Consider the following 21142-nt stretch of genomic DNA (forward strand, 5'->3'; position numbering starts at 1 on the left):
CTGTGTGCAACGCTCACACACTGACCATTAAGTAGCTGCTGTAAAAAAGCCCAGTCATATTATCAGCCCTTGAACATGTGTACATCATGTATGCAACTCTCTACCATGAGAAAACACTGGAAAAGCAACTGTCAATAATCCTCAGTTGGACAGGATTTACTTTCTTACGATGTTTTAGTCACAATTTTTAAAAGATAGCTTTACCCAACCATTTTATACCAGCAAACAAAAAGGTTTATTTCAAGAGGTTTTTGGGAAATTAGAAAAAGCAAAGCTTAAGTTGAGTCGATGGTTGAAGTCAAGTCAACCGCTTCAGTTTCACACCATGTGTGAAATGTGTTTATAGTACCCCTCAAGTTCAAACAATGGGACACAATAGCCCACTATGTAGGACATACTAGTCAATAAAGAGTAAAAACTGTAGTCACTTTAGACATTGCCCTGTGCATGCTAGGTCGCTGGAGGCCCGTCCCTTTCCCTGCCAACAAGCCTGAAAACTTTGCATCACATGGAAACATGAAAAGCGTCATGCAACCCTGGTGCAACTTTTCAAATGTCCGGTTCGACGATGGAGCGTCGCTGAGGACACCCGCACCCCAGGCGAGCTGCTGTCAAACTGCTGGACGCTTGCGTCCGTCACACCAACTCAAAGTGGACGAGAGGCGGACATACAGAGGCCAATTCTGTCCCATTAAATCTCTAGGGACCAAGGAAGTAAAAGCATTAGTAGCCAATGTAGTCATTAAAAGTTTTATTAAAATAAATCAGTTAAACACAATAAAGTTATCATTTAAAAAAAAAAAGAGTTCAGTCCAGTTTCCTGCAGTGATCTTTTAAACGTAGGCTCCTCCGCTGGCCGCGGAGCGCGGGGCCGAGTACTTGACCGAGTACCTGCTGTCCTTGCGCGGCGCGCACTGGCAGCAGAGGAGCGCGCCGCCGATGAGCATGAGGCCCGCCGAGCCCCAGCCGATGAACAGCGACGCGCCCAGCTCCCGCCGCTGCGCGTCGATCATGACGGGGTTGTAGAAGTTGCGGATGACCTCGTTGGCCGACCAGGACACGGGGATCAGGCACAGGACGCCGCCGACGATGAAGAACACGCCCGCGGCGATGGCCACCCTGCCCTTGGCCATCTCGTCGTCGATGCAGTTGGTGCACTTGCCGCCCGCGATGGCCAGCAGGTTCCCCATGAGGGCGACCAGGATGGAGACGACGACCAGGGCGCGCGCCGCCTGCAGGTCGCGGGGCAGCGCCAGCATGGAGTCGTACACCTTGCACTGCATCTGGCCGGTGCTCTGCTTCACGCAGTTCATCCACAGGCCCTCCCAGAAGACCTGCGCCGTCACGATGTTGTTGCCGATGAAGGCGGACACCTTCCACATGGGCAGCGCGCAGATGATGATGTCGCCCAGGAACCCGATGGACGCCAGGAAGATGCCGAGGATCTGGAGGCCTGCGGACGCCATGTTTCGTCTCTCAGGGTCATACACGGGTAGCGGAGCGAAGAACACACCAAGTGACTGTGCACCTGCAGCTTTTATAGCTGGTACCCAGGGTTCCCCCTGATTGGCTGTTCAAGATTACCCTAATTGAAAACACCTGTGGTCATTAAGATGGTGTCCTCATCCTCACACCGGTGGGACAGAAGTTGAAATATGAGAAGTTTGTGAAGGACAAAATGTTACCTCTTCACCAATGATCCATTTTGAAATGTCTTCCAAAACGGCAACTCACGGTAATGTTTTTATTAATTAATCTGAAATATTCGCTTTTTTTCACTTTAAAAAAGCAACTCATGTTCTATTGCTGCGTTCCAGTTTACCTCGGAACTCAGAACTCGGATTTATCGTTCCAATATGCTCTCGGAACTGGGAATTACGACCTCCGAGTCGGAAATTGCAAATGGAACGCCCCTGCGAGTCGGTATTCCGGCTCGAGATGTCGGGAAAAAAACCACCAACCCGACTTCCGGGGTCCGAGTTCCGAGGTAAACTGGAATGCAGCATCATTGTTAGCTACCGGTTATATTTCTTTCTAGATTTTATGTTTGGGAAAATGTTCACATACAATGTGTCTTTGTTGGAGCTCTGACTTTCATCTGGATCATGGGAAGAAATAAGACATGGGAGGAATGTTTCATTTTCACTGTCAAAGTGCAGCGTCTGCCATTTTGCAACAACACTTATATTATTAATCCCTTTTTTACACATTGAAGGACATGAGGGTTTACAAATGGCTGCCGGCCGACCCACTAAACCAAAGTCGCAATAACGCTGAGTGACTCCACCTGCGCTTATAAGCCGGTGAGCTTTCGGATTGTTGCTGTTTTTTCTAATCTCCTACTCCAAATATGCACAATAAACCGAAAATATGTATCAAAAAAAGAGGAGGAGCACAGTGGAATATCTGTAGTCCATAGACAGAAAATATTAAATAATATCAGAGGTTAGATGGCAATATTCCCTTTGACTTTTACAAATAAAAAATAGCACTAAATAAGTTGTATGGTAAAATGAAGTATAAAAGTACTACTGTTTATCCATAATTTTAACACACAGTGTTATAACATTGAGACTAGGAGGAGTGTCCTGACCACTCATCCTATCTTTGCTGTTACTTTGCTTGTTATTGCGACAATTTTGGTAAAGATCAGCATCAGCAATACTGGAAATTTATAAACCTATATGTCCTACATCCTATATTTTCTACTTTGTCAAACTTGCTGAGCTTCTCCACACTCTTTCTACATATCCACTGGCAACTACAAAAGTTCACCCCTGACCCCCAAAATCACTGCTCCCCCATCTGAAATAGGTTTATTGTGTGACATGTCTTGTTTGAAGTTAATGTTTCACAATATATCATCCCATTCTGCAAGTTCATGTTTTGCCCTTTGACTGAATCCGACCATGAAAGCTTCTTCTCTTCTTCAGAGGTCTGCCGAGGCAGCAGAGGGCCTCTTTGTAGGACACAAAGGCAGCATGATGGATGTTTATCCAAGCGATGGAGCCAAAGCCCACCCAGAGGAGGGGGCTTCTCGGGGGCAATAGTGGGTCATATAAAACTCCCACACAGTGGGAGAGATTTTAGTTGGCAGCTCGGTGAAGAACTGAGACACAGCAATTACAACAACAAAAAAGCTACACTAGCGAGCAGCGATGGCATCATTAGGGCTGCAAATTCTGGGCATCGGGCTGGCGGTACTGGGGTGGATAGGAAACATCCTGATCTGTATGCTGCCCCTGTGGAAGGTGTCTGCCTTCATCGGGAACAACATCGTGGTGGCTCAGACCATTTGGGAGGGACTGTGGATGACCTGCGTGGTGCAGAGCACGGGCCAGATGCAGTGCAAGGTCTACGACTCCCTGCTGGCCCTGCCGCCGGACCTCCAGGCGGCCCGGGCCATGGTGGTCATCGCCATCCTCTTCTCTCTGTTCGGCCTGCTGCTCTCCGTGGTTGGAGGGAAGTGCACCACCTGCGTCGGGGACAAAGCGGCAAAGGCCAGAGTGGCCATCTCCGCAGGCGTTTTCTTCCTGCTGAGCGGGGCTCTGTGTCTGGTGACCGTGTCCCTGCCTGCAAATACGATCATCAAGGACTTCTACAACCCCTTGGTGCCCGACGCCCAGAGGAGGGAGCTGGGTGCATGTTTGTACGTGGGCTGGGGAGCGTCCGGACTGTTGCTGATTGGCGGTGCTCTGCTCTGCTGTCAGTGCCCGTCAGGAAGAGACCGCTACAGCGGAGCGAAGTACTCCCCGCCTAAATCCACAACCCCTGGGAAGGAATTTGTCTGAGCCGGCGGCTCCTTGTGCAAAGTGCCAGACTCTACACTCAGTACGAACCTGTCGCTTCTCAAAGTTTGATTTGCTTCATGATTAACTTCTATTAAACTAACACTCTGTTGCCTTTTGTTTCTGAGCCATACAGGAGACCCTGAGTTATGTGCCATGTTAGATTAATGCATCGATGAGTTCGGACTGGAGTTTGATTCATTCATTTTCACTCAGTCACTGTTTTGTCGTATAATGTGAGTATTAATTCAGACTCTCCTGATGTTTTTTATTAGTTTTTTGTTTTTGCAACATAAGCACTTAGAAAGAATACTGTAGTAGTATTCGCCATGTAAAGTGTATTTTTCATTTTTTTTTTTATTCATGTAATAAACAATATTTTTGTCAGCAATGTTTTTTTGATTTGCCTGATTTGGTGGAATAAGATAAAGTCAATTTAGTGCTGTGCTTTGGTAAAAATGTGAGATCTTGTAGCAGATGTGTTATCTAAGCTTTTATATGATCAGTTTACAAAATGATTAGATGCATTTTTACAAATTAAACTAAATAAGAATATGGTTCAAGGGCACAGATGAATCCCATCAAGGCAAATCTGTGGTTTTTGATAAAGATAAATAATTGATAAATAAATTATGAACAAGATTGACTTGACTAGTAATTAAATTCAGCTCCACTTGGACTAGTTCAAATATCAAAATGTTGCTTGTATCTGGAAAAACAATCCTACATTGTAATCTATTGAATATTGGCAATAACCATTCTTAATGAGTACTTCTACTATGATACTTTAAATGTTCTTGAAATATACACCTACACATGAGTAAGCAACATTTGTAATGCATTTTTCTTGATTAATCCTTTTTACACTGCAGTACTGTTACTTTTACCATCGTGAAGGCAAAGTGGCCTAAATGTAAAATAGACACAATGGTGGAAAAATTACAGTGGCGCATTGTTTTACCTTGTCAGGCTGATTTCAACTGAAAATGTCTGTAAACAAAAAGAAACCCATTAAAGAGGTTTGGTGTATTTCATCCTGACAGGACTTGGCAGATGTGCTCTCACTGGGTAAAGTCTAAATATCCCATTCTCTGCAGATGGAAGACAGTTCCTTAGCAACACGAATCCCAGCATGCACAGCGCACTGTTGTCTCCGGCGGTGACGTTCCATTTGACTCCAGAAACTGTAAATAACTGTCTTAAATACGGGGGCAGTTACAACACGGCAAACGTCCTGACCAGATACACATTCCCAGGAGTCTACTCCCCTGAATTCCTGAGCGCTTTCTCACGAGCGATTGGAGAGAAGTACAGTTTCAGTTTTGTGCAGGTGCAGAGGGAGAATGAGAAAGACGTCACGAAGGGTATGAACAGACACACTTTATTAATGACATTTCAAAGACATCTGAGAGTCCAGCAGTGATCGTCACTTCATTATATACTTGGATTTAAAAAAACAAACTTAAACAAATTATCTCAAGTTAACATTGTCCAGTATCAAAGTTATCTCTTTAAAAGCTTATTAAAAAACGTATCTGGGTAGCAAACAGTGTGATGCATGTCTGTACATTACAGATGTATTGAATCAGTTCTTTGTTATTGAAATTACTCGTAATGGGAGTTACTGCATAGTATTTATAATGCAAATGTCGTTTTCTGAGAAATGTAACAGGTTGTCAGCCATTGCAACTTAAAGAAAAAAAGATTGTGAAAACATTATGGCATTTTGTTTCCCCTAGTAAAGGAAGTCTAATGTGTTGTGCTATGTTATTTTGTGAAATATCTAGTAAAATATTTACAGAGTTGGTAAAAATCATTAACATTTAGAAACTGAGAAGAGGAATTGTTCTTGATTAAGCACGGTAGAAGGTAATGTGGTTCCTTTTTCTCACCTTTAGCAAAAACATTTTTAGCACATTACAGCTGATTCTTTGAAACACTGCAGTCGGAGGAAACACTCACACATAGTCCATGTTTGAGGCTACGGTTCTCGCAGGGGCGAACTTGGCAGGTATGTAGGGTCTCCCGTCTTTCGGGGGGCAGTTGTTGCACAGCAGGCCTCCGCCCAGCAGCAGCAGCCCGGCCGAACCCCACCCGATGTAGAGTGCAGCTCCGAGCTCCCTCCTCTGCGCCGCGATCACCATGGGGTTATAAAAGTCCCTGATCACTGCGTGAGCTGACCACGACACGGGGATCATGATCAGCATGGCGGCCGTGATGAAGATCACACCGGAGACAATGCAGGCCTTGGCTTTGGCCACCTCGTCCTCCATGCAGTTTGTGCACTTTCCCCCGACCACGGCCATGAGGACGCCGAACACGCCGACGATCACGGAGATGACCACCATGGCCCTGGCGGCCTGCAGGTCCTGCGGCAGCGCGAGCATGGAGTCGTACACCTTGCACTGCATCTGGCCTGTGCTCTGCACCACGCAGGTCATCCACAGGCCCTCCCAGATCACCTGGGCCGTGACGATGTTGGCCCCGATGAAAGCAGTGACTCGCCACATGGGCATTGCGCACGTGATGATGGTGCCCAGCCAGCCGACGAAGGATAACAGTACGCCCATCAGCTGGAGGCCTTGAGAAGCCATCGTTGAGCCAGCAGAGCCAACTTCTCTCTCGACTTCTCTGAGGAAGGTGTTTGCCGTTCTCTGGGGCTCCGAGGTCCAACTGTGAGAAGATGACTGCCTGCTGTCGTGGTTCGAACTTACAGGGTGGAGATTCTGTGCTCGCAGACAAAAGGGGAAGGCTGATACCCGATACCCACAACCCTTGTTTTTTCTCTGTTCATTGTTCCCACAAATACAAGCTTTGTAACCTCAAGCAAGGCTAAGAGATCGGGAACAATGGCTCCAGATCGCACCTGTGCTCACACACACACACACACACACACACACACACACACACACACTCACACACACACACACACACACACACACACACACACACACACACACACACACACACACACACACACACACACACAAACACACTCACACACACACACACACACACACAAACACACTCACACACACACACACACACACACACACACACACACACTCACACTCACACTCACACGCACACAAACACAAACACACAATAAAGTTATCTCACACTCACAAGCCTCGAGCAAACAAAAACTCTACACTTCCGAGTTTTGGGTCAGTTCATTCAGCTCAAGCTTATCAGGAATAAGGATTTTCCTGAAAGAAAAGTGCCAACATGAAGGAAAAAATCTTAATCCAACTTAATTTTAACCACAATGAATTGACCTTTGAATCATTTTTTATTCTGCAGCAGATGTAATACGTTATGTCGGTTCATGTGTTTTCATTTTTACAAGATTTATTCAAGAACAAAGTGACGAGAGGTGCATTACGTTAGCAGAGGGTGAAACCTCAAAGGAAAGGCTTTCCTGGCATTTCAATATTTACTCTTCTCTTCACAAATGATTGAAAAATTGTTCCTGTGAGTCCATATTACAGTAAGCGCAAATACCTTTGCCTGTAGGCTCACAGTTTGAACAAAGAGCAGCCGTTTGTCCCTCTTTTTCTGCCACACCTAAACCTGATCTACAGGAAAGTCAGACAATAGATGCTTCTCAAATGCCGTTGGGGTGCGGATCGTTGTTTTCAATACCAGTGAAAAGTGGAATCAAGACATAAAATACCCGGCAAATAAAGAGAAACTTGATGTTAAACCCCCAGCGAAATATTGATTTGCCCCACTTTGAGGCAGCTGAAGGAATACCGTTGAACACAGCTGCTATGTGAAAATAAAACTCTCAGATTCGTCAACAAATATTTATTTACAGTATAATGAACACCACATCATGAATCTCATACAAATAGTTCGTAAATTTAAAAAAAGACAAACATGGCAAAGAGTGAGGATTTTCAAAATAAGACACGTTATACTAATAAGAGAACGGCTAAATTCCTCCATGGGTGTGGTTCCTTTCTTGCTTTTATTTCCCTTCAAACACTCTGATGAGGAGTAACTTTTTGATCAAGTTACACCCTGAGTGATCAGCTCTCACAGCCCAGCAGCACCAGTGCATTTGTCCCAGTAAACAGCGCTTTGTGGAAGCCATATACTGATTCAGACATAGTCTTTCCCGGATGCTGGCGCTGAGATGTCAGACCTGGCGGCTTTGTACTTTGCCGTGTAGGACCCTTCTTCCTTTTTGGGGCAGTTGCAGCACAGCATCCCCCCTCCGATCAGCATCAAAGCGGCTGCCCCCCATCCAATGTAGAGCGCAGCGCCCAGCTCTCTCTTCTGGGCGCTGATCATCAACGGGTTGTAGAAGTTTTGGATGATGGTGTGGGCCGTCCAGCAGACGGGGACGAGGCAGAGTACGCCAGCTACGATGAACATGACCCCAGAGGCAATGCCCACCTTGGCTTTGGATGACGGATCCTCCACACAGTTGGTGCACTGGCCCCCGGCAACAGAGAGCAGGATAGCCAAGACCCCCACCACGATGGCGATGATGGTCAGGGCCCTGGCAGCCTGTAGGTCCGAGCTGAGGGCCAGCATGGAGTCGTAGACCTTACACTGCATCTGACCGGTGCTCTGGACCACACAGCTCATCCATATGCCTTCCCAGGAGGTCTGCGAGGTGACGATGTTGCTGCCAATGAAAGCGGTGACCTTCCACATGGGAAGGGCGCACACAATGATGGCACCAATCCAGCCCAGGATCCCCAGAGCCGAGCCCAGTATTTGAAACCCAGCAGACACCATGGCGGACAGCGGATTTTACTCTTTGAGTTCCTTCCAATGAAACTTAGTTGTCTCTCTCGGCCGTGTGCTGTTCCTCTCTCGCAGTGACGTAAGCCCGTGTCTTGTTTGTCTCTTTCTGGGATGAGGTCCTCTGTTAGCCAAGTGATTGTCACTGAATGGGATAGGATTCAGAGGAGAGCAGGTTCATATGGTGGAGGAGGAGGAGGGGCCGTGGAGGAAAACAGCTCACCGTCGCCGGTCCCTGTTCTCCAGGTCCACCCCCAAACTCCACAAGCCCAAAACCTGTTTACCCTCCCACAAGCATCCTGTAATTTAAAAAAATACTGTAAAACTACTTTGCAGGCTGCGCTTGAACCCAAAATTTCAACCGAATATCAGCATCCAGTTAAAGAAAACTGATGGTGATGGGGTTTTTTGCATCTTCCTTCTTCAGTTCCCCTCCCCCTTCTCCAGTTTCACCTTAAGCTGTTGGAGGGTGGAGTCACGTTCTGGGCGTTTTAAATGTCGATAGCTCTGACGAAAAGTTGACACTGGCCAAATATGGTCTTGTTGTGTCGCAGAAACTATGACTGACATGCTGCTGGAGTCAAAATAGATGTGATGAACATAGTATGAGGAATCATGCTTTAGTTTCTATAAACGGACACTTCAAGTGCAAAGACGTCTCAGAAATACATTGTTAGTTTACATGTATGTACGTTCTGCATGAACGTTCTTACCTCAGTAAAAGCAACTGGATGAATAAATATTTTCTGGGTGAAATCATATTTTCTCTCATAAAAGTGTAAATCATAGGAGACCTAGTTTCCTCACTGCTGTAACCTTCATTTAGCTTATATAAAACTTTATACATATATAAAACTTTATAGGTCATATATAAAGCTACAGTCTACTGTAGTCTTCGGTGCTTTTGTCTATCTATACAGAGGGTGAAAAACCTCGCCCACACGGTGAGTCACATACTCGCAATAAGGTGTTTTAATACGGACACAAACAACGTTGCGAGCCATGTGACCCCTGACCCCTGATATAACGCAGGTCGATCAATGACAAATCAGGCGCAGCGAAGCGATCCCGTGAAGTTACACTGAAGTTCAACTCAACGAAGTTGTGTTTTTTGAGATAGAATTGCAAGGACCAGCCGTTTTGGAAGGTAAATATTGACGTTTTAAAAAAATGAAGGTAGCACGAGAAATCAAGGCAGAATTTGTATTTAATTTTCGCTTTGAGAGACGCTGCTCTGCTCACTCTGTGTGTGTTCTGTGAATCACGCTGGAGGCCGATTGTGTGAACACACAGGAGGGTCTTGTTCACGGAAGATCACAAGAAAAGAGCTTGTCCTCCATATCTGTGTGAAACCGGTGCGGGTGGAGTGAGGGGCCGGCCAACAAATAAGGGGTCAACGCGAGAGCAAGTGTTATGATATACGACAAATCGTGACGGGTCTGGAACGCTGTGAGCGTGACTTGAAAGACAAGCGTCTGACGTTGGCCTCTCCTCGCTGCTGTTCTCTCCTCTGCCCAAAGGGAGGCAGCAGCTTCTTCTGCTGTGATGGCCTGTCCTCACTTTCCCTGGTGGAGTCACTCTCAGGAAGACAGAGACTGATAAGGACATTTTAAAATATTATCCCTTGCTTTCTGTTTAGTTTCATTCCGACTTGTACCTTTCATTTATATGCTTGTGAGGCATTATTCAGTCACAAGGGGGGGGGGGGGTTTACACACAAAGAGAGAAAAGGATCTCTTGCCGATTGTGAGAGTGTGGCATCACCCGGGACACTAAAAGCTTTTCAATAGCAGTTTTTAATGTGTCCATAAATCTCCAACCAACCTTTAAACCCAACTCTCTACTTATTTCAGGGGAATTATACTTAATTAGTAACCAAGAGACCTATAGAGCAGCGTCAACCACTGACCAGTGACCTAATAAAGGCTGCAATGGAAATCCCTGTCTTTCTTTGAAACATGAAATGGGCTGCTGGTGGTGACGGTGTCCGGAAAATCCGATGCCGGAGTGTGATTTTGACAAAAATATCACTCTGATGCTTTAAATCTCCCACACACACACACACACACACACACACACACACACACACACAAGCACACAATTCCCGATTACAGTGGAGTGGTGTTTTACTGCCACTACCTCACCTTGATAGACTGATTAAGAGCTAGTCTCAGTTTCCATGGCACGATTCTATCATTATGCATTGATGAAATTTCTTTCTCTAATTTTTCAACATACCAAACATAAACAGTTTAACAAACTTAAAAACGTATGAAATTAAAAATTAAATCTATTAGAAAAAACAATTGTGGTCCAGTCAAGTGCCAAAGTAATAAATTGCTTAATCTCTAGAATGAGTTTTATTATTGTTTTGGTATGTTTTGAGTGAAGTATTGTTTTGAATCATTTGAAGATTACATCCAGTGCTGGGAAGTGATCATGGTATGAATTTCTGGGTATTGACTCTTTCAACACAGTCCAAATTCTTGTATTGTTATGTATACGTGTATTGTACTTTTACTCCAGATTTCTCCAGCTCCTCAGGGGTCACAGGATCAGTATGTCACCTCTGGAAGGATGTGTCACAAGTGTTTTACCGCCTGTATGTAGGTCAATACGATGTGCACGTATGCTATCTGAATTCCCCTTGGCAGAAGACCAAGTAGATAAACCTGTTTTTCAGATGGTATACTCTCTGACACACAGTCTCCAGACCCAGCTGCATTTGATGAAAGAGTATTTGTGTGTTTCCTGCAACAGGAGGAAGAGATCACACCCCCACGAATCCACCGACGCACATGAGTAAACAACGAGTGAATGGACAATCGCGCCGCTGCTCACTGAAACTCATTCGTCTACTCACGTGACAGATACTGAGAATGATCGGTGGCCCAGTAACCGCAGCCCGGCTCGAATTTGAGTCTCATCGTGGGAAATTAATGAAAAGTTTATACAAATGAGTCAAAAATGGATAAACTTCCAAAACTACTGTAATTGTTTTATTCCCAGTTCATTCTCTATTTGTTTCATGGCCGTACACTACTTGAGTCTCCCACATGGACATAGAGCTAAATGGCCTGTAAATGCTTACTGGATATATCGCTTCTATATACAGTATAGTCTAATGCTTCTCCATCACACATCAGTTTCTCGCCGGGAATTTTCCAGCGATTTTCCGGCTGTGTTCTCACTTGGCCTCCCTTGGACATTTTCTGGAATTTTTTTCCAAGCGGGGCCGGCAGGAAACATTGTGTGGAGCAACATTTGCATACGACTGTGTTTCTCACGTACAGCCCCCTTCGGAAAAAGAATCTCCTGACCTAAGTGCATGGAGGAAAGCAACGTAAGATGAACTGATTAGAATTTGCTAGTCAAAGAGGTCAAAGATCAAAGGTCACTGTGACATCACAAAACATGTTTTTTGGGACATAACTCCAGAATTATGACACGGTTAAACAAAACTGCCCGATGGGATGAAATGTGATGTTTCATATCCAAACGGTGACATCATAATATTCGCAGAATTTTTTTCCCGATGAATATTAAAGGTCATTTGGCGGAGACATGCACCCGCGACACGGTGACTTTTGAGTTCATATTTGACATTATGTGAAAGTGCCGATGTAATGGGCTTTCTGTTGTAGCATCTTTTAGCTGATGAATCAAAAAACGGTCAAACAGTAAAAGAAGAAAAATCTAACTTTGATATGTCAGGGGGCCGGTAATATGATTCCAAATGAAGACTATTGATGTTGTGTGCAAACACAGAACTATTTGCTCTGCAGACGATATGTCTGCATTGTCACTTTGCGCAGCCGGCTGGAGAACGCACACAGTCGAGCAGCGACCGGACCATCAAATATTTGTTGTACGAGCACGCAAACAAAGAATTTGATATAGTTGATAGTCCGATATGATTTGAATTGTTGGTGGATTATTTGTTTCCTCTTTTAAATACAAGATAATCTCAATGAACTCTCTTATGTCGGGCTTTATCTGATCGCGGTTACTGGCTTCACCGTTCTTTAGCGAATGTGTTTGACTAATATTGAAGTGTGATAATGTGAACACACGAGATAAAAGTGAGCTCAATTGTGACGGTGGGAGCAGGTGACTGAAACGATCAGAGCTCGAGAGGAGCCATTCCTTTCTGATTTACAGTAACGGCAGCGTGTGGGAGCTCAGTCTGTCTCCGAGCAAAACACGATGTTCCCCCCCGCGCTGCTGATAACACCACATTCCTCCCATATTGGCTGGTCATCCTGTTGATTTTCAGTTTTGATAGTTATCCTTCCTGTGGAGTCTAGTTAATCAAAGACAGAGCCGTGTTGAGTTGTGTATTTGTAGTTATCGCACTGTTGTTGCTGGAAAAGTGCACATTTGCTGTACTTTGTGTCATGGTTGCTCCCAAACGTGGAAACAAAGAGATTGCCTCAATTTTGAAGCAAAATAAAAAGGACCGTTTAGGCAACATTACCATAAAACATGTGTAGTTCGTCATTAACTCAGACTTTTCTGTGTGATTACCCGTAGCCTGTGTGAGCCCAGGGGAGACGGTTCTGCAATGGAATGTGTAACATCATTCGAGTCAAGACTCATGGCAAAATTACCACAGAACAAAGAAAAGGTGGAAACTAGATCCTTCTAACATTTAATCTGTGCTCGATTCCCCCTGTTGTTCTGTTCCAGTGTATCTCACAGATACACTCCCTCTCTGTGCAAACATACAGTCACACACTGTTTCCCACATCAGACACAGACACACACACACACATCTTGTAGAATACATGTTTTGTATATCGGTTACAGTGTCATGTGGTGGCCTATCAACCACATAACAAGCTCTGCCCTGGTCACTCATTACCTACTGATGGTAATAAAGCAGACACTCCCGGAGCTACCATGGGCAAAAGGTTAAACCATAAAAATACTCTGCGTTTGAAAAAGCACACAATCGAGCAGGAACACACCCAGGTGGTAAATGAGGCCAATGCCCAGGACTCACCTGATTGGCTTGGTTTGGGTCAGTGATGTCATGTCTTAGGAGGGCCCGGCCACCGATCTATAAAATGATAAGGGACATTTGCTCCTTATAAGCAGGAGAAGGCAGGAAAACAACATCTGAGCGGGACGCGCGCACGCAGCAGAGAGTTTGTGGAGGAAGATAGCGCCGTGATAAATCAACACTTGACCGGATTCAGGAGCAGGTGCAGCGGCTTCAACCCGAGGAGGGGGCATACCTGCTGGAAAGAAGAGTGGGCAAAGAGGAGCTGAGGGCAAAATTGAAGACGGCCTTCAGGCACTCAGAGGAAGCAAGAAAAACTGTGAGCAAGAGAAAATTCAGTGAAGAGGAACCAGAGGGGAGAGAAAGGACAAATACAGAAGCTTCTGACTGACCTGTCTGGGACATCTGTCTGGTCGCACGATGGTGTCTCTAGGACTTGAAGTGGTCGGCGTCGCTCTCTCGGTGCTCGGCTGGGCACTGTGTGTGGTCAGCTGTGCCCTGCCAATGTGGAGGGTGTCCGCTTTCATCGGCGCCAACATCGTCACCGCGCAGGTGTACTGGGAGGGCCTGTGGATGAGCTGCGTCTTCCAGAGCACGGGGCAGATGCAGTGCAAGGTCTACGACTCCATGCTGGCGCTGCCGCAGGACCTGCAGGCCGCCAGGGCGCTCACCGTCGTCTCCATCATCGTGGGCCTGCTGGCTCTCCTCATCTCCATCGTCGGGGCAAAGTGCACCAACTGCATCGAGGACGAGGTCGCCAAGGCCAGGGTGATGGCCGCCTCCGGGGGGGCGTTCATCGCGGCAGCTCTGGCCCAGATAGTGCCTGTCTCCTGGTCAGCACACTCCATCATTGTAGAGTTCTACAGTCCACTCATCCTCTCTGGACAGAAGATGGAGATCGGGGCAGCGCTGTATCTGGGCTGGGCCGCCGCCGCCCTGCTGCTGATTGGAGGCTCCATCCTCTGCTGCAGTTGTCCACCGAAGGAAGAGAAGCCGACGAGGTACACCATCCCCCCCCAGAGTCGCATAGCGTACTCAGCCGCACCGCGGTCAGTGGCTCAAAGCTCCTACAACAGGAAGGACTATGTGTGAAGGAAGGCCGCTGAGGGATTATTATTATTATTGTTATCATTAATATTATTATTATTATTTTATTTTATTTTATGTATCCTGCTTACTTGTACATTTTCAGGAAAAGTTGAAATCAAAATGTAGTTAATTGATAATTACAATTACTGGACAGCTGTTGGGGTGAATAGAGCCAAACCAGATGTTTCGGGCGCATCATGTGTGCGTTTAAATATTTTTTGTACTTTTGAATATTTTTGAAAGCTCTCCGCAGTTGTTTGATAATGCTGTTTACATGTAGCCATTGGTCTAAACCCAGCAGAGGGAGATCATAGTCAAAAATTCCAAAAGGCAAAAGACCAAACACACGATATTGGAGAAGGAGGTTTGTAGTTTGTTGTCCGAGTTCAGCGAGGAGACTTTGTGTCCCAGAGTAAAACTGATATTTTATATATTTATTTGTGCTCACAACATTTGGATCCATTATGGATGTTCCTCGTTGTACTGATTTCTGTGTACATATTAGTGTCATACTGTCAAATAGTCAATACACAGACACAGGCTGAGTCACAGATGTGACACATTATACAGCTGAGCAAAATGGAGCTCGCTTTTTGGCTCCAACGCAAGGTCAAAATGGCGGAGATAACTGTAAAAAGAATGAGGGAAGTTCAAAATCAATATTTGGCTAGAGCAATAATTGATTACATTGTTTGATCTGTGTCACATTTCACAGCGTTTTATGTGTCGCTGTGTTCAGACATTTTCTACAACGGTTGAAACTTTTATGTGACATGTGTCTTGTTAACATTGTACGTGTTTGACTTATTAAAATGTTTGTGGCTTAATGAATGAAAGTGTGTTTTATTTTTAACTCAACTGACTTTATTAAGATTATGAATAATAAAAGCTGTGTTATAAATATTTTTACAATGGAATGTCGGCCTAACTCATGCTGGTCGGTCTTAGGTGCAATGATGAAAATGATTATAAAAGTTTAATTAGTGAAAAGACACATAGACTGCGATCCGGTTTTGATGCCATATGTTTTATGAACAAAAGAGGAAATTCTAAATAATAATCTAACAATTACAAACACAGCCGCCATTGTATCGGAAAATACACTTCAAGTTATCAAGAGCACATTGGAAAAGTGTAATATGTAGATTTCAATTTGTATTTGTTCTTAACTCCTTGTGTTTTATTCAACTTTAAAATCATTTTAAATCATTATATAAAAACATGGTTGTAGGGAGTATGGTGAATATATGTGTGACACTTGTATGTCAAAGCTGCATGAGGCAGAAGTCTGATGTGAAGGTAGCGACAGGAAGTTCTTTCTGTTCGGTGTCCTTCAGTGTCCGAACCACAGATAACAACTCTTTCCTCTTTGAATAGTCAAATTTTCCACCTGTGTTTTGGCAGGTGTGTGCTACCAATTGTGCACATGACCTATTTCTGCCCCCACTGAATTTCAAGTCAAAAAATATGTTATTATTAACAATATCTTTGATCATACATCCTAATTTATTTTTATTTGCGGTTATTATTTGTATTATTCATCTGAATGTGCAATGTAACTCGACTTATTGAATAAATGGACCGCAGTAAAAAAAATACCCAATTTAGTACTTCTAAATCAAGTACTTCTGAGTACAAGTACCTCAAATTAAGTACAATAGTTGAGTAAATCTACTTACTTACTTTCCTACACCGGTGGCACCATAATTCAAACACACATGCACAGTAGGTGTGTCTCCATTCTTTCACAATGACAATAACTTAGTTGGTTAAATATGTAAAATGTGTCGTGACCTAACCCTATTTGACACTGATTGACGAGAGCATCTCATTTTCCGTTGATGCCTCTGCACTTGGAACAACAGGCTCCCTGCAGGTTATTACAGTAGACATGTGTCAACATAAACACACCACGCTGACTGGAGAAGATGCTCCATGTTTGAATGACAAACAGAGGCCCCCCCCCCCCCCCCCCCCCCCCCCCCCCCCCCCCCCCCCCCCCCCCCCCCCCCGCTGTTAGGCCCTGGGCCTTGTTTATGTGTGTTGATGTTTTTTTGTAGCTGACAAAAAACTAGTTTGGGGTTTACAATGCTAATGTTATGATTGCGTTTTTAATTAAAGTTTAGTTAAACTCTCTCTTGCTGTATTGCTTTGTAAATATTTGACTAGGGTATGAATGTAAATAATTTGGTGTAATTTGGTGGAAATAGATGTTTATAGTTGCTAAATTTGTCCTGTTAATTATAAGCACTTTAATAAGTGTTGGGAATTAATGAGCTTTGGCTTCCTCCTGCTCCTTTTCGGACATATATGATTTATTTGTTTCAAAATATTCTTTATGACACTTTTTAAACATTTGGTAACATTTATTTTGTTTATGCACACAGTGTCACACTTGCTTTTTATTCTTAATATCTTCAAAATAAAGAAAAATGAAATTAAATCATAACGATTGAATCCGTTTTTCAGCAAATGATAGCAGTCAAGTAGCCTACAGCTCTTATAGAGGGTCAAAGTAACACTTCACTTACCATATCTTCTAAATTAAATGAGTTGTTATTATACTTTATCCTGCGAAAAATAAAAAGGCCGATCCTAATTGTTTGGATGTAAGTAAAACAATTTTCTGTCTCAATGCTGCAAGCGACTGTAAAAATGAATGTGAAATACATGTGTGTTTGTTTGTTTGTTTATACATTAATTTAGTCATGTCCGCTGGCCTTCTTGTACATAACACACACTCCGAGTAAAGAGTTTAACCGATACTGAGAAGATCACGCTGTCTGTATGCTCAAGGTGTCTGGAAACCGACCTATTATGTTTTCTCTCTGCTCATATTTACTCTGGGTGCAGTTATTCCGGTTTCCAGCAGAGCTTTGGGATTGTTATCCTAACATCAAATCCCACAACTGGAACCAGGAAGTAACAAAAGATCAATAGTATCCGAGAGTCTGAGTGTGTGTGTGTGTGTGTGTGCACCAGTGTGTTGCTCTCTGTCCTCCGCTGTGGTCCACTGCTGCACAGCAGCACTTATTTCATATTTAATCTATTTAAAACAGAACATACGCACCTTCATCACACAAAACACAATTTTGTGTCAATTTGTTTTGTCAATGGCAAGAGGCAGCCATTTTACCAACCCCCATCACGCACACACACACACACACACAGACACACACACAAGACACACCCTCCATCCCTCCTCACCTGTCTCCAGCTCCCCTCCTCCACTGTATATGCACAGGTGCTTTTTTATTTTGTGTGTGTGCGTGTGTGTGTGCGTGTGTGTGCATGCGTGAAGGCGGCCTCCTGCCGACATCATCACCATGGGACTCCTCCTTGCTCCCCCGAAGTATAAAGGACGTCGTTTCCGTGGCAGCATCTCTACATCACAGCCTCTCGCAGGTGCTCACACGGTTCACGCTCAACTGGACAACAGAGCGGGAGACTCTTCATTGTGAGCTGACGGCTTTTGTTTTCCTGGACAATCTGCCGACTCTCTGTTTAAGTTTTGCTCTGTCACCAGAAGAAAGGGAGCCAACATGTCGATGGGCTTGGAGATCGTGGGCATCGCCCTTGGGTTCGTTGGATTTGTTATTTCTATAGTGACGTGTGCGCTGCCGATGTGGAAGGTGTCGGCCTTCATCGGAGCCAACATCATCACCGCCCAGACCACCTGGGAGGGTTTGTGGATGAACTGCATCACCCAGAGCACAGGCCAGATGCAGTGCAAGATCTACGACTCGATGCTGGCCTTGTCTCCGGAGCTGCAGGCGTCCAGAGCGATGACCATCATCTCCATCATACTCGGGGTGCTTGGGATCATGATCTCCATCGTCGGCGCAAAGTGCACGAACTGCATCGAAGACGAGCCGTCCAAGGCCAAAGTGATGATCATCTCTGGAATCTTCTTCCTGCTCGCGGGCCTTTTGGTCCTCATCCCCGTCTCCTGGACCGCCAGCGTCATCATCAGGGATTTCTACAGCCCCCTGCTGATCAGCTCGCAGAAGCGGGAGCTGGGGGCATCCCTCTACATCGGCTGGGGGGCGGCCGTCCTGCTCCTGATTGGCGGGGCGCTGCTGTGCAAGAGCTGCCCGCCAAAAGAGAGGGCGTACAAGCCACCCCGGATGGCGTTCACTGTCCCGCGCACCGCCAGTGCAGGTGGAGCGTACGACAGGAAAGACTATGTTTGAACTGCCCTGAAATGTCTAGCAGATTGATTTGTAAAGTAGATACAAAGACAAAGAAAGGGCTTGTTGCACATGAGTGTTTTTTATTTTTGTTTCTGGTCTGAAACCACACGAAAAGACTCCGATATGAAGATGTATATAGAAATATTGATGTTTCTGCTTTGCTTGTGGCTGACACGTACTCATTTTGACGCCTCTGCTCGGCAGGTGCGTCGTCTTTGGGACGTTCTCATGTTCAGCATATATGGACACCAAGTCCTTCTTTATTCCTTTGAAATGTCTTCTTTTGAAGCTGCGCCCCTCGGAGCACATGTCATATTTATGCTAGAGCTTCTGTGTCATTATGTGCATTTGCAAAACTTCCTGCGACTTGTGTGTGCGTGGCTCGATCGTTAGCCGGCTGGTGTCGCGTTTCACTGAAACTCACAGTTTAAACACCGCGTGTCACGTCCCTGACAATGACGAGGAAGAGTCGGCTCTCATTTTACATGGATTTGGATGTGTGATTGTTTAGATTGTGTGTGTGTGCGTGCGTGCGTGCGTTCATGTGTGTGTGTGTGTGTGTGTTTTGCATGTGATATTTGCTTAGGAGAGTTTCTGCTGAGACTGAAACTAAAGATGGGTCCATGACATGGCCTCAGGTAACAACTTCATCTTTTTCAACACACGGAGGGTTTCAGTTGGCATGAGACTTTTTTGTGTGTGTTTATTATACATTTCTGACAGGAAATGTATTTCAAATGTATTTTAACACCATATTATTCCATTGTGTGTTCGTGTTTCGAGAAGATTTTTAATTGTTGTGTCTTCATTCCAAACATTTTTATATCTTTTCTATTATTTGAGTATCAGACAACCAGCATCCTTAGTGTGTGTGTGTGTGTGTGTGTGTGTGTGTGTGTGTGTGTGTGTGTGTGTGAGGGAGACAGAGAGACCCTGAGGGTACTGTTGACAGTACTGTTGAGCTGTTGTAGGATGTGTGTTTCCGGATCAGCAGGATGTGTTTTGTGGGCCTATACAGGTCTACTCAAACACTGTTCCAAGAGCGATTCAATGTCTCATAGTTCTGTATGAATTTCAAATATGTTGAAGATTTCAATAAAAGTCATCTCAAGATAAATGTCTGGGTTTTTTGGGGCTTTACTCAGGACTGATTGTTAAACAACACAAGAGGCGTATCACAGAGCAACTAAAACCAACTGTCCAAATCAAACCGTTTGAAAAACAGAAGAATTACAATAGAATGTGTGACAGTTTCAGCCATAATTCAATGTCTTATGAACACAACTTAAAAACTCTGATAACTGGACGACAGTGACATCTTTTAAAATACATGTTCTACAGTAACAGTACGTCTGATACTTCATGTTTTCATGCCGCAGGTGGCGGCTTTAGGACATTAGGACTTTGGATTGAGACGTTTTCCTTATCAGCTAACAATGTATGGATCTGGATGTGAAAATCAGACATATTTAGGGTGTGTGAACGATGAGTTTTGTACAACTCGCCGCAGATTGTCTGACTGCCTCCTTTTTTCCTTTCATTCAGACAGACAGTTGTGTTGGATTGTTTGGCCTTGGTGGAAGTGTGCGCTCTACTGTGGCAATCCGGTTTGAATGGTTCTATAAATGTACCTGGAAAGATTAGATTTGATGGGCTGTTTTTTCTAAGTTACCTTCAAACCCATATTGAAGTATAACATATATTTATATTTGATTTATTGCTGGTTTGATGCCCTGTTATGTCCATTTGCAACAACACCACTCAGTTAAACTTAACCCTTCATAGTAACATACAGACTTCATATAAACAAACACATCTGTGTATATATGTTGACAGTCACAATAAGAAGTGACTCGGTGATATAGGTCGTGTTGTAAACACTTGGGTCCCACTGTTGTCTGTAAATAAAGGCCTGTCATGTTCTGTCATGGCATCTCATGTTTTTATCTTTGGTAGTCCTCAGAGATTTGTATCTCTATTCCTTACATTGAATTTGTGTAAATTCATTCGTCCTGAACAATTAAAACTACATTTAAAAGACGTGTTTACACCGGAGCTGGGACCTTTTCCAACATTTAACATCTGACAAAGTCACTTACTGGTTCTCGACTCTGGGTAGATAGAATATATGGATAATGGAGGATGAGACGGAGCAGGATGTGATGAGCAGCAGCTGGCGACATGATGACAGTTGTAAGAAGACAGTGTAGAAGACAGCATGATAGTTATAAATGAAAAAGGGATGATAAAAGACATACTGTAAATAATCAATATTCAAAATTACGTGGTCATTTTGTTGCGTCTCTGTT

The 21142-nt window shown here is 44.4% G+C and overlaps 4 protein-coding genes across 5 annotated transcripts; 2 read left to right on the top strand and 2 right to left on the bottom strand.

Moving 5' to 3' along the window:
• Nucleotides 1-736: 736 nt before the first annotated feature.
• Nucleotides 737-1466, bottom strand: LOC118300585 (claudin-like protein ZF-A89). The gene has a single exon (XM_035625092.2). The coding sequence runs from the start codon at nucleotides 1464-1466 to the stop codon at nucleotides 834-836; it is 633 nt and encodes a 210-aa protein (XP_035480985.1). The 3' UTR covers nucleotides 737-833.
• A 131-nt stretch (nucleotides 1467-1597) lies between these two features.
• cldn29 (claudin 29) lies at nucleotides 1598-4828 on the top strand. The gene is made up of 2 exons (XM_035625090.2): nucleotides 1598-1735; nucleotides 2934-4828. Exon 2 carries the CDS (start codon nucleotides 3159-3161, stop codon nucleotides 3789-3791), a length of 633 nt encoding a protein of 210 aa, XP_035480983.2. The 5' UTR covers nucleotides 1598-1735; nucleotides 2934-3158; the 3' UTR covers nucleotides 3792-4828.
• Nucleotides 4829-5148: 320 nt separating this feature from the next.
• On the bottom strand, nucleotides 5149-13645 carry LOC118300584 (claudin-4). 2 transcript variants are annotated; one of them, XM_035625091.2, is made up of 2 exons: nucleotides 13552-13645; nucleotides 5149-6514 (listed from the first exon to the last, which is right to left on the bottom strand). In XM_035625091.2, exon 2 carries the CDS (start codon nucleotides 6380-6382, stop codon nucleotides 5747-5749), a length of 636 nt encoding a protein of 211 aa, XP_035480984.1. In that variant the 5' UTR covers nucleotides 6383-6514; nucleotides 13552-13645; the 3' UTR covers nucleotides 5149-5746. The 2 variants fall into 2 exon arrangements, with proteins under 2 accessions (XP_035480984.1, XP_047183714.1); XM_047327758.1 differs by lacking the exon at nucleotides 13552-13645 and adding an exon at nucleotides 8060-8841 and having other exon boundaries at nucleotides 5149-6402.
• Nucleotides 13646-13961: 316 nt separating this feature from the next.
• On the top strand, nucleotides 13962-19941 carry LOC118300587 (claudin-4). Its single transcript, XM_047327769.1, has 2 exons — nucleotides 13962-14462; nucleotides 18167-19941. The coding sequence occupies exons 1-2, from the start codon at nucleotides 13972-13974 to the stop codon at nucleotides 18831-18833; spliced, it is 1158 nt and encodes a 385-aa protein (XP_047183725.1). The 5' UTR covers nucleotides 13962-13971; the 3' UTR covers nucleotides 18834-19941.
• Nucleotides 19942-21142: the final 1201 nt, after the last annotated feature.

The sequence above is a fragment of the Scophthalmus maximus genome, chromosome 2 (genome assembly GCF_022379125.1).
Source record: "Scophthalmus maximus strain ysfricsl-2021 chromosome 2, ASM2237912v1, whole genome shotgun sequence".
NCBI lineage: Eukaryota > Metazoa > Chordata > Actinopteri > Pleuronectiformes > Scophthalmidae > Scophthalmus > Scophthalmus maximus.